A 15,857-nucleotide genomic window follows, 5' to 3' on the forward strand; every position below is an offset into this window, starting at 1 on the left:
CCCTCACTACAGTATTATACTGTGGTATATATTCTACGCCCCTGACTACAGTATTATACTGTGGTATATATTCAACGCCCCCTCACTACAGTATTATACTGTGGTATATATTCTACGACCCTCACTACTGTATTATACTGTGGTATATATTCTACGCCCCTCACTACAGTATTATACTGTGGTACATATTCAACGTCCCCTCACTAGAGTATTATACTGTGGTATATATTCTACGCTCCTCACTACAGTATTATACTGTGGTATATATTCAACGCCCCCTCACTACAGTATTATACTGTGGTATATATTCTACGACCTTCACTACAGTATTATACTGTGGTATATATTCTACGACCCTCACTACAGTATTATACTGTGGTATATATTCAACGACCCTCACTACAGTATTATACTGTGATATATATACTACGCCCCCTCACTACAGTATTATACTGTGGTATATATTCTACGCCCCTCACTACAGTATTATACTGTGGTATATATTCTACGCCCCTCACTACAGTATTATACTGTGGTATATATTCTACGCCCCTCACTACAGTATTATACTGTGGTATATATTCAACGCCCCCTCACTACAGTATTATACTGTGGTATATATTCAACGCCCCCTCACTACAGTATTATACTGTTGTATATATTGTACGCCCCTCACTACAGTATTATACTGTGGTGTATATTCTACGCCCCTCACTACAGTATTATACTGTGGTATATATTCAACGCCCCTTCACTACAGTATTATACTGTGGTTTATATTCTACGTCCCTCACTACAGTATTATACTGTGGTATGTATTCTACGCCCCTCACTACAGTATTATACTGTGGTATATATTCTACGCCCCTCGCTACTGTATTATATTGTGGTATATATTCTACGCCCCTCACAACAGTATTATACCGTGGTATATATTCTACACCCCTCACTACAGTATTATAATGTTGTATATATTCTACGCCGCCTCACTAAAGTATTATACTGTGGTATATATTCTACGCCCCTCACTAGAGTATTATATTGTGGTATATATACTACGCCCCTCACTACAGTATTATACTGTGGTATATATTCTACGCCCCTCACTACAGTATTATACTGTGGTATATATTCAATGCCCCTTCACTACAGTATTAAACTGTGGTATATATTCTACGCCCCTCACTACAGTATTATACTGTGGTATATATTCTACGCCCCTCACTACAGTATTATACTGTGGTATATATTCTACGCCCCTCGCTTCTGTATTATATTGTGGTATATATTCTACGCCCCTCACTACAGTATTATACCGTGGTATATATTCTACGCCCCTCACTACAGTATTATACTGTGGTATATATTCTACGCCTCTCACTACAGTATTATACTGTGGTATATATTCAACGCCCCTCACTACAGTATTATACTGTGGTATATATTCAACGCCCCCTCACTACAGTATTATACTGTGGTATATATTCTACGCCCCTCCATACAGTATTATACTGTGGTATATATTCTACGCCCCTCACTACAGTATTATACCATGGTATATATGCTACGCCCCTCACTACAGTATTATACCGTGGTATATATTCAACGCCCCCTCACTACAGTATTATACTGTGGTATATATTCAACGCCCCCTCACTACAGTATTATACTGTTGTATATATTGTACGCCCCTCACTACAGTATTATACTGTGGTGTATATTCTACGCCCCTCACTACAGTATTATACTGTGGTATATATTCAACGCCCCTTCACTACAGTATTATACTGTGGTTTATATTCTACGTCCCTCACTACAGTATTATACTGTGGTATGTATTCTACGCCCCTCACTACAGTATTATACTGTGGTATATATTCTACGCCCCTCGCTACTGTATTATATTGTGGTATATATTCTACGCCCCTCACAACAGTATTATACCGTGGTATATATTCTACACCCCTCACTACAGTATTATAATGTTGTATATATTCTACGCCGCCTCACTAAAGTATTATACTGTGGTATATATTCTACGCCCCTCACTAGAGTATTATATTGTGGTATATATACTACGCCCCTCACTACAGTATTATACTGTGGTATATATTCTACGCCCCTCACTACAGTATTATACTGTGGTATATATTCAATGCCCCTTCACTACAGTATTAAACTGTGGTATATATTCTACGCCCCTCACTACAGTATTATACTGTGGTATATATTCTACGCCCCTCACTACAGTATTATACTGTGGTATATATTCTACGCCCCTCGCTTCTGTATTATATTGTGGTATATATTCTACGCCCCTCACTACAGTATTATACCGTGGTATATATTCTACGCCCCTCACTACAGTATTATACTGTGGTATATATTCTACGCCTCTCACTACAGTATTATACTGTGGTATATATTCAACGCCCCTCACTACAGTATTATACTGTGGTATATATTCAACGCCCCCTCACTACAGTATTATACTGTGGTATATATTCTACGCCCCTCCATACAGTATTATACTGTGGTATATATTCTACGCCCCTCACTACAGTATTATACCATGGTATATATGCTACGCCCCTCACTACAGTATTATACCGTGGTATATATTCAACGCCCCCTCACTACAGTATTATACCGTGGTATATATACTACGCCCCTCACTACAGTATTATACTGTGGTATATATTCAACTCCCCCTCACTACAGTTTCATACTGTGGTATATATTCAACTCCCCCTCACTACAGTATCAGACCGTGGTATATATTCTACGCCCCTCACTACAGTATTATACCGTGGTATATATTTTACGCCACCTCACTACAGTATTATACTGTGGTATATATTCAACACCCCCTCACTACAGTATTATATTGTGGTATATATACTGCGCCCCCTCACTACAGTATTATAATGTTGTATATATTCTACGCCCCTCACTACAGTATTATACTGTGGTATATATTCAACGCCCCCTCACTACAGTATTATACTGTGGTATATATTCAACGCCCCCTCACTACAGTATTTTACTGTGGTATATATTCAACGCCTCCTCACTACAGTATTATACTGTGGTATATATTCTACGCCCCTCACTACAGTATTATACTGTGGTATATATTCAACGCCCCCTCACTACAGTATTATACTGTGGTATATATTCTACGCTCCTCACTACAGTATTATACTGTGGTATATATTCTACGCCCCTCACTACAGTATTATACTGTGGTACATATTCAACGTCCCCTCACTACAGTATTATACTGTGGTATATATTCTACGCTCCTCACTACAGTATTATACTGTGGTATATATTCAACGCCCCCTCACTACAGTATTATACTGTGATATATATTCTACGACCCTCACTACAGTATTATACTGTGGTATATATTCTACGACCCTCACTACAGTATTATACTGTGGTATATATTCAACGACCCTCACTACAGTATTATACTGTGATATATATACTACGCCCCTCACTACAGTATTTTACTGTGGTATATATTCTACGCCCCTCACTACAGTATTATACTGTGGTATATATTCTACGCCCCTCACTACAGTATTATACTGTGGTATATATTCTACGCCCCTCACTACAGTATTATACTGTGGTATATATTCAACGCCCCCTCACTACAGTATTATACTGTGGTATATATTCAACGTCCCCTCACTACAGTATTATACTGTTGTAGATATTGTACGCCCCTCACTACAGTATTATACTGTGGTGTATATTCTACGCCCCTCACTACAGTATTATACTGTGGTATATATTCAACGCCCCTTCACTACAGTATTATACTGTGGTTTATATTCTACGCCCCTCACTACAGTATTATACTGTGGTATGTATTCTACGCCCCTCACTACAGTATTATACTGTGGTATATATTCTACGCCCCTCGCTACTGTATTATATTGTGGTATATATTCTACGCCCCTCACTACAGTATTATACCGTGGTATATATTCTACGCCCCTCACTACAGTATTATAATGTTGTATATATTCTACGCCGCCTCACTAAAGTATTATACTGTGGTATATATTCTACGCCCCTCACTAGAGTATTATATTGTGGTATATATACTACGCCCCTCACTACAGTATTATACTGTGGTATATATTCTACGCCCCTCACTACAGTATTATACTGTGGTATATATTCAACGCCCCTTCACTACAGTATTATACTGTGGTATATATTCTACGCCCCTCACTACAGTATTATACCGTGGAATATATTCTACGCCCCTCACTACAGTATTATACTGTGGTATATATTCTATGCCCCTCACTAAAGTATTATATTGTGGTATATATTCAACGCCGCCTCACTAAAGTATTATACTGTGGTATATATTCTACGCCCCTCACTACAGTATTATATTGTGGTATATATACTACGCCCCTCACTACAGTATTATACTGTGGTATATATTCTATGCCCCTCACTACAGTAATATAGTGTGGTATATATTCAACGCCCCCTCACTAAAGTATTATACCGTGGTATATATTCTACGCCCCTCACTACAGTATTATACTGTGGTATATATTCTACGCCTCTCACTACAGTATTATACTGTGGTATATATTCAATGCCCCCTCACTACAGTATTATACCGTGGTATATATACTACGCCCCTCACTACAGTATTATACTGTGGTATATATTCTACGCCTCTCACTACAGTATTATATTGTGGTATATATTCTACGCCCCCTCACTACAATATTATACTGTGGTATATATTCAACGCCCCTCACTACAGTATTATACTGTGGTATATATTCTACGCCCCTCACTACAGTATTATACTGTGGTATATATTCTACGCCTCTCACTACAGTATTATACTGTGGTATATATTTAACGCCCCCTCACTACAGTATTATACCTCGGTATATATTCTACGCCCCTCACTACAGTATTATACTGTGGTATATATTCTACGCCCCTCACTACAGTATTATATTGTGGTATATATTCAACGCCGCCTCACTAAAGTATTATACTGTGGTACATATTCTACGCCCCTCACTACAGTATTATATTGTGGTATATATACTACGCCCCTCACTACAGTATTATACTGTGGTATATATTCTACGCCCCCTCACTACAGTATTATACTGTGGTATATATTCAACGCCCCCTCACTACAGTATTATACTGTGGTATATATTCTACGCCCCTCACTACAGTATTATACTGTGGTATATATTCTACGCCTCTCACTACAGTATTATACTGTGGTATATATTCGACGCCGCCTCACTAAAGTATTATACTGTGGTATATATTCTACGCCTCTCACTACAGTATTATATTGTGGTATATATACTACGCCGCTCACTACAGTATTATACTGTGGTATATATTCTACGCCTCTCACTACAGTATTATACTGTGGTATATATTCAACGCCCCCTCACTACAGTATTATACTGTGGTATATATTCTACGCCCCTCACTACAGTATTATACTGTGGTATATATTCTACGCCCCTCACTACAGTATTATACTGTGGTATATATTCTACGCCTCTCACTACAGTATTATACTGTGGTATATATTCAACGCCACTCACTACAGTATTATACTGTGGTATATATTCAACGCCCCCTCACTACAGTATTATACTGTGGTATATATTCTACGCCCCTCCATACAGTATTATACTGTGGTATATATTCTACGCCCCTCACTACAGTATTATACCATGGTATATATGCTACGCCCCTCACTACAGTATTATACCGTGGTATATATTCAACGCCCCTCACTACAGTATTATACCGTGGTATATATTCTACGCCCCTCACTACAGTATTATACCGTGGTATATATACTACGCCCCTCACTACAGTATTATACCGTGGTATATATACTACGCCCCTCACTACAGTATTATACTGTGGTATATATTCGACTCCCCCTCACTACAGTATTATACTGTGGTATATATTCAACTCCCCCTCACTACAGTATCATACCGTGGTATATATTCTACGCCCCTCACTACAGTATTATACTGTGGTATATATTCTACGCCCCTCACTACAGTATTATACCGTGGTATATATTTTACGCCACCTCACTACAGTATTATACTGTGGTATATATTCAACACCCCCTCACTACAGTATTATATTGTGGTATATATACTGCGCCCCCTCACTACAGTATTATACTGTTGTATATATTCTACGCCCCTCACTACAGTATTATACTGTGGTATATATTCAACGCCCCCTCACTACAGTATTATACTGTGGTATATATTCAACGCCCCCTCACTACAGTATTATACTGTGGTATATATTCAACGCCCCCTCACTACAGTATTATACTGTGGTATATATTCTACGCCCCGCACTACAGTATTATACTGTGGTATATATTCAACGCCCCCTCACTACAGTATTATACTGTGGTATATATTCTACGGCCCTCACTACTGTATTATACTGTGGTATATATTCTACGCCCCTCACTACAGTATTATACTGTGGTACATATTCAACGTCCCTTCACTACAGTATTATACTGTGGTATATATTCAACGCCCCCTCACTACAGTATTATACTGTGGTATATATTCTGCGCTCCTCACTACAGTATTATACTGTGGTATATATTCAACGCCCCCTCACTGCAGTATTATACTGTGGTATATATTCAACGACCCTCACTACAGTATTATACTGTGGTATATATTCTACGACCCTCACTACAGTATTATACTGTGGTATATATTCAACGACCCTCACTACAGTATTATACTGTGATATATATACTACGCCCCTCACTACAGTATTATACTGTGGTATATATTGTACGCCCCTCACTACAGTATTATACTGTGGTATATATTCTACGCCCCTCACTACAGTATTATACTGTGGTATATATTCTACGCCCCTCACTACAGTATTATACTGTGGTATATATTCAACGCCCCCTCACTACAGTATTATACTGTGGTATATATTCAACGCCCCCTCACTACAGTATTATACTGTGGTATATATTCATCGCCCCTCACTACAGTATTATACTGTGGTATATATTCAACGCCCTCTCACTACAGTATTATACTGTGGTATATATTGTACGCCCCTCACTAAAGTATTATACTGTGGTATATATTCTACGCCTCTCACTACAGTATTATATTGTGGTATATATACTACGCCGCTCACTACAGTATTATACTGTGGTATATATTCTACGCCTCTCACTACAGTATTATACTGTGGTATATATTCATCGCCCCTCACTACAGTATTATACTGTGGTATATATTCAACGCCCTCTCACTACAGTATTATACTGTGGTATATATTCGACGCCGCCTCACTAAAGTATTATACTGTGGTATATATTCTACGCCTCTCACTACAGTATTATATTGTGGTATATATACTACGCCGCTCACTACAGTATTATACTGTGGTATATATTCTACGCCTCTCACTACAGTATTATACTGTGGTATATATTCAACGCCCCCTCACTACAGTATTATACTGTGGTATATATTCTACGCCCCTCACTACAGTATTATACTGTGGTATATATTCTACGCCCCTCACTACAGTATTATACTGTGGTATATATTCTACGCCTCTCACTACAGTATTATACTGTGGTATATATTCAACGCCACTCACTACAGTATTATACTGTGGTATATATTCAACGCCCCCTCACTACAGTATTATACTGTGGTATATATTCTACGCCCCTCCATACAGTATTATACTGTGGTATATATTCTACGCCCCTCACTACAGTATTATACCATGGTATATATGCTACGCCCCTCACTACAGTATTATACCGTGGTATATATTCAACGCCCCTCACTACAGTATTATACCGTGGTATATATTCTACGCCCCTCACTACAGTATTATACCGTGGTATATATACTACGCCCCTCACTACAGTATTATACCGTGGTATATATACTACGCCCCTCACTACAGTATTATACTGTGGTATATATTCGACTCCCCCTCACTACAGTATTATACTGTGGTATATATTCAACTCCCCCTCACTACAGTATCATACCGTGGTATATATTCTACGCCCCTCACTACAGTATTATACTGTGGTATATATTCTACGCCCCTCACTACAGTATTATACCGTGGTATATATTTTACGCCACCTCACTACAGTATTATACTGTGGTATATATTCAACACCCCCTCACTACAGTATTATATTGTGGTATATATACTGCGCCCCCTCACTACAGTATTATACTGTTGTATATATTCTACGCCCCTCACTACAGTATTATACTGTGGTATATATTCAACGCCCCCTCACTACAGTATTATACTGTGGTATATATTCAACGCCCCCTCACTACAGTATTATACTGTGGTATATATTCAACGCCCCCTCACTACAGTATTATACTGTGGTATATATTCTACGCCCCGCACTACAGTATTATACTGTGGTATATATTCAACGCCCCCTCACTACAGTATTATACTGTGGTATATATTCTACGGCCCTCACTACTGTATTATACTGTGGTATATATTCTACGCCCCTCACTACAGTATTATACTGTGGTACATATTCAACGTCCCTTCACTACAGTATTATACTGTGGTATATATTCAACGCCCCCTCACTACAGTATTATACTGTGGTATATATTCTGCGCTCCTCACTACAGTATTATACTGTGGTATATATTCAACGCCCCCTCACTGCAGTATTATACTGTGGTATATATTCAACGACCCTCACTACAGTATTATACTGTGGTATATATTCTACGACCCTCACTACAGTATTATACTGTGGTATATATTCAACGACCCTCACTACAGTATTATACTGTGATATATATACTACGCCCCTCACTACAGTATTATACTGTGGTATATATTGTACGCCCCTCACTACAGTATTATACTGTGGTATATATTCTACGCCCCTCACTACAGTATTATACTGTGGTATATATTCTACGCCCCTCACTACAGTATTATACTGTGGTATATATTCAACGCCCCCTCACTACAGTATTATACTGTGGTATATATTCAACGCCCCCTCACTACAGTATTATACTGTGGTATATATTCATCGCCCCTCACTACAGTATTATACTGTGGTATATATTCAACGCCCTCTCACTACAGTATTATACTGTGGTATATATTCTACGCCCCTCACTACAGTATTATACTGTGGTATATATTCTACGCCCCTCACTACAGTATTATACTGTGGTATATATTCAACGCCCCTTCACTACAGTATTATACTGTGGTTTATATTCTACGCCCCTCACTACAGTATTTTACTGTGGTATGTATTCTACGCCCCTCACTACAGTATTATACTGTGGTATATATTCTACGCCCCTCGCTACTGTATTATATTGTGGTATATATTCTATGCCCCTCACTACAGTATTATACCGTGGTATATATTCTACGCCCCTCACTACAGTATTATACTGTGGTATATATTCTACGCCCCTCACTACAGTATTATATTGTGGTATATATTCAACGCCGCCTCACTAAAGTATTATACTGTGGTATATATTCTACGCCCCTCACTACAGTATTATATTGTGGTATATATACTACGCCCCTCACTACAGTATTATACTGTGGTATATATTCTACGCCTCTCACTACAGTATTATACTGTGGTATATATTCATCGCCCCCTCACTACAGTATTATACTGTGGTATATATTCTACGCCCCTCACTACAGTATTATAATGTGGTATATATTCTACGCCTCTCACTACAGTATTATACCGTGGTATATATTCTACGCCCCTCGCTTCTGTATTATATTGTGGTATATATTCTACGCCCCCTCACTACAGTATTATACTGTGGTATATATTCAATGCCCCTCACTACAGTATTATACTGTGGTATATATTCTAAGCCCCTCACTACAGTATTATACTGTGGTATATATTCTACGCCTCTCACTACAGTATTATACTGTGGTATATATTCAACGCCCCCTCACTACAGTATTATACCGTGGTATATATTCTACGCCCCTCACTACAGTATTGTACTGTGGTATATATTCTACGCCCCTCACTAGAGTATTATATTGTGGTATATATTCAACGCCGCCTCACTAAAGTATTATACTGTGGTATATATTCTACGCCCCTCACTACATTATTATATTGTGGTATATATACTACGCCCCTCACTACAGTATTATACTGTGGTATATATTCTACGCCTCTCACTACAGTATTATACTGTGGTATATATTCAACTCCCCCTCACTACAGTATTATACTGTGGTATATATTCTACGCCCCTCACTACAGTATTATACTGTGGTATATATTCTACGCCTCTCACTACAGTATTATTCTGTGGTATATATTCAACGCCCCTCACTACAGTATTATACTGTGGTATATATTCAACGCCCCCTCACTACAGTATTATACTGTGGTATATATTCTACGCCCCTCCATACAGTATTATACTGTGGTATATATTCTACGCCCCTCACTACAGTATTATACCATGGTATATATTCTACGCCCCTCACTACAGTATTATACCGTGGTATATATTCAACGCCCCCTCACTACAGTATTATACCGTGGTATATATTCTACGCCCCTCACTACAGTATTATACCGTGACATATATACTACGCCCCACACTACAGTATTATACCGTGGTATATATACTACGCCCCTCACTACAGTATTATACTGTGGTATATATTCAACTCCCCCTCACTACAGTATTATACTGTGGTATATATTCAACGTCCCTTCACTACAGTATTATACTGTGGTATATATTCAACGCCCCCTCACTACAGTATTATACTGTGGTATATATTCAACGCCCCCTCACTACAGTATTATACTGTGGTATATATTCAACGCCCCCTCACTACAGTATTATACTGTGGTATATATTCTACGCCCCTCCATACAGTATTATACTGTGGTATATATTCTACGCCCCTCACTACAGTATTATACCATGGTATATATTCTACGCCCCTCACTACAGTATTATACCGTGGTATATACTCAACGCCCCCTCACTACAGTATTATACCGTGGTATATTTTCTACGCCCCTCACTACAGTATTATACCGTGGTATATATACTACGCCCCTCACTACAGTATTTTACTGTGGTATATATTCAACTCCCCCTCACTACAGTATTATACTGTGGTATATATTCAACTCCCCCTCACTACAGTATCATACCGTGGTATATATTCTACGCCCCTCACTACAGTATTATACTGTGGTATATATTCTACGCCCCTCACTACAGTATTATACCGTGGTATATATTCTACGCCACCTCACTACAGTATTATACTGTGGTATATATTCAACGTCCCTTCACTACAGTATTATACTGTGGTATATATTCAACGCCCCCTCACTACAGTATTATACTGTGGTATATATTCTACGCCCCTCACTACAGTATTATACTGTGGTACATATTCAACGCCCCCTCACTACAGTATTATACTGTGGTATATATTCAACGCCCCCTCACTACAGTATTATACTGTGGTATATATTCTACGACCCTCACTACAGTATTATACCGTGGTATATATTCTACGCCCCTCACTACAGTATTATACCATGGTATATATTCTACGCCCCTCACTACAGTATTATACCGTGGTATATATTCAACGCCCCCTCACTACAGTATTATACCGTGGTATGTATTCTACGCCCCTCACTACAGTATTATACCGTGGTATATATACTACGTCCCACACTACAGTATTATACCGTGGTATATATTCAACGCCCCTTCACTAGAGTATTATACCGTGGTATATATTCAACGCCCCCTCACTACAGTATTATGCTGTGGTATATATTCAACGCCCCCTCACTACAGTATTATACTGTGGTATATATTCAACGCCCCCTCACTACAGTATTATACTGTGGTATATATTCTACGCCTCTCACTACAGTATTATACTGTGGTATATATTCATCGCCCCTCGCTACTGTATTATATTGTGGTATATATTCAACGCCCCCTCACTACAGTATTATACCGTGGTATATTTTCTACGCCCCTCGCTACAGTATTATACCGTGGTATATATACTACGCCCCTCACTACAGTATTATACCGTGGTATATATTCTACGCCCCTCGCTTCTGTATTATATTGTGGTATATATTCTACGCCCCCTCACTACAGTATTATACTGTGGTATATATTCAACGCCCCTCACTACAGTATTATACTGTGGTATATATTCTACGCCCCTCACTACAGTATTATACTGTGGTATATATTCTACGCCTCTTACTACAGTATTATACTGTGGTATGTATTCTACGCCCCTCACTACAGTATTATACTGTGGTATATATTCTACGCCCCTCGCTACAGTATTATGCTGTGGTATATATTCTACGCCCCTCACTACAGTATTATATTGTGGTATATATTCAACGCCGCCTCACTAAAGTATTATACTGTGGTATATATTCTACGCCCCTCACTACAGTATTATATTGTGGTATATATACTACGCCCCTCACTACAGTATTATACTGTGGTATATATTCTACGCCTCTCACTACAGTATTATACTGTGGTATATATTCATCGCCCCCTCACTACAGTATTATACTGTGGTATATATTCTACGCCCCTCACTACAGTATTATACTGTGGTATATATTCTACGCCTCTCACTACAGTATTATACTGTGGTATATATTCAACGCCCCTCACTACAGTATTATACTGTGGTATATATTCAACGCCCCCTCACTACAGTATTATACTGTGGTATATATTCTACGCCCCTCCATACAGTATTATACTGTGGTATATATTCTACGCCCCTCACTACAGTATTATACCATGGTATATATTCTACGCCCCTCACTACAGTATTATACCGTGGTATATATTCAACGCCCCCTCACTACAGTATTATACCGTGGTATATTTTCTACGCTCCTCGCTACAGTATTATACCGTGGTATATATACTACGCCCGTCACTACAGTATTATACCGTGGTATATATTCTACGCCCCTCGCTTCTGTATTATATTGTGGTATATATTCTACGCCCCCTCACTACAGTATTATACTGTGGTATATATTCAACGCCCCTCACTACAGTATTATACTGTGGTATATATTCTACGCCCCTCACTACAGTATTATACTGTGGTATATATTCTACGCCTCTCACTACAGTATTATACTGTGGTATATATTCAACGCCCCCTCACTACAGTATTATACCGTGGTATATATTCTACGCCCCTCACTACAGTATTATACTGTGGTATATATTCTACGCCCCTCACTACAGTATTATATTGTGGTATATATTCAACGCCGCCTCACTAAAGTATTATACTGTGGTATATATTCTACGCCCCTCACTACAGTATTATATTGTGGTATATATACTACGCCCCTCACTACAGTATTATACTGTGGTATATATTCTACGCCTCTCACTACAGTATTATACTGTGGTATATATTCAACGCCCCCTCACTACAGTATTATACTGATGTATATATTCTACGCCCCTCACTACAGTATTATACTGTGGTATATATTCTACGCCTCTCACTACAGTATTATACTGTGGTATATATTCAACGCCCCTCACTACAGTATTATACTGTGGTATATATTCAACGCCCCCTCACTACAGTATTATACTGTGGTATATATTCTACGCCCCTCCATACAGTATTATACTGTGGTATATATTCTACGCCCCTCACTACAGTGTTATACCATGGTATATATTCTACGCCCCTCACTACAGTATTATACCGTGGTATATATTCAACGCCCCCTCACTACAGTATTATACCGTGGTATATATTCTACGCCCCTCACTACAGTATTATACTGTGGTATATATTCTACGCCCCTCACTACAGTATTATACCGTGGTATATATTCTACGCCACCTCACTACAGTATTATACTGTGGTATATATTCAACGTCCCCTTTCAATAAAATTATATTGTGGTATATATTCTATTATCCTCTCTCAATAAAATTATACCGTGGTATATATTCTATTATCCTCTCTCAATAAAACTATGCTTTGGTGCATATCCATCGCTCCCACTCACTATAGACTTAATACTGTGGTATATATTCTATTATTCTCTCTCAATAAAATTATACCATGGTATATATTCTATTATCCTCTCTCAATAAAATTATGCTTTGGTGCATATCCTTCGCTCCCACTCACTATAGACTTAATACTGTGGTATATATTCTTATCTTCAACACCATCTTCTAGAATATATGTTGCATATATTATAGATTACCCTCTCACTGGAATATATGCTTGTTTCGACGATTAATAAAGACAGAATATAGAATAGAATATTAATGTTTGTTACAGTATTAGGAGATATTTATCGTGGTACTCCATGGTTCCATAGATGCCTGACTACTTCTATTTTCTAGGTTTCGCTGATTCAACCAGGATGGTTTGCTCGAGCTACACGTATATGGTTGGACCCTGAAGTTGGTATACATAATCTGAGTGAAGAACTCTGGGATGGAATGAGTCAGGTTGCCAGAAGCCATTATGGCAGGAACTACTTTGATGCTCATATTAAGATGTTCCTTGAATCACGTGACATGACTAGTGCCGATGATACTGTAGTTATAGATGCAATGGTCCATGCTATTTCCTCGAAATTACCAAAACATCGTTATCTAGTAGGCGAGTTTTTGAATACCAAAGTGCTAGTTTTTTTAATGCGTTTTCTGCCAACGTGGATTACTGATATAGGGATGACATACGTTATTACGACAGTATTTCCAAAACCAGCCAAGTTGAGCGGAACTATGATCAAAAACCAAGCTACAAATGATAAATAAGCGAGTGATTTATTCGACGCAATACAGTTATTGTGTGTACCCTCTTGGTAAATAAGACAGAAACGATTCACCCCTAATTGCAGTTGAATATCCACGCTTGTTTTATGTTGTCCGTGGACGCTAATATGGTTGTATTGGATATGATATGCACACTAGTGATCTTATGTTTAACAATAACACAGTATTCTTTGGATATTTCACAAGACGAAACTTATTTCCTTTATTTTGGATCAAAATATTTGTATTGCTTACACACCACGAGTAAAACGTTTACGAACGTCATACGGTTAAAATGGGTAGTGGCTTAAGTATGCACTTACACTGCAGTTTGAACATGTTACTTCTGAAATTGAAAAAAAGTAAGTGTTTCTTTTTTAATTAATTACCTATATCATTCTGATGTTAGTTTTTAGTTTCCTTTTGTTTTTATTTAAGTAACCTTCTCGCCTTGTTTTGGTGCTGGGTGGGCTTTACTTTACACGAATCTTTCTTGAAGTTAGTCATATAATCACTCTACTTCATGAAATATTGTTATTTTGTTGAGAAAATGTAAATCATTTTTTTGGAAAAATATTGAAACAGCGTCTGAATCTCCCTTGAATGCAAAACATTAGCCTAATGACGTTGATTAAGTAAAACACATACCTGACCTATGTGAATAATTAGATAGGCATATACAAGGACAAGCATATACCTGACCTATATGAATAATTAGATAGGCATATACAAGGACAAGCATATACCTGACCTATATGAATAATTAGATAGGCATATACAAGGACAAGCATATACCTGACCTATATGAATAATTAGATAGGCATATACAAGGACAAGCATATACCTGACCTATATAATAATCTGACACACCGTTTATATCGA

General features: G+C 38.0%; 1 protein-coding gene across 1 annotated transcript in view; it reads left to right on the forward strand.

Moving 5' to 3' along the window:
* LOC102806553 (D-beta-hydroxybutyrate dehydrogenase, mitochondrial-like) overlaps positions 1-15,562 on the forward strand; it is a 36,086-nt gene extending 20,524 nt beyond the window's left edge. The window contains exon 5 of the mRNA XM_085496442.1: positions 14,559-15,562. Coding sequence (XP_085352568.1) covers positions 14,559-14,978 — 420 coding nt within the window. The 3' untranslated portion in view covers positions 14,979-15,562. The remainder of the gene's footprint in view (positions 1-14,558) is intronic.
* Positions 15,563-15,857: the final 295 nt, after the last annotated feature.

This window comes from Saccoglossus kowalevskii, chromosome 1 (assembly GCF_978046115.1).
Source record: "Saccoglossus kowalevskii chromosome 1, keSacKowa6.1, whole genome shotgun sequence".
Taxonomy (NCBI): domain Eukaryota; kingdom Metazoa; phylum Hemichordata; class Enteropneusta; family Harrimaniidae; genus Saccoglossus; species Saccoglossus kowalevskii.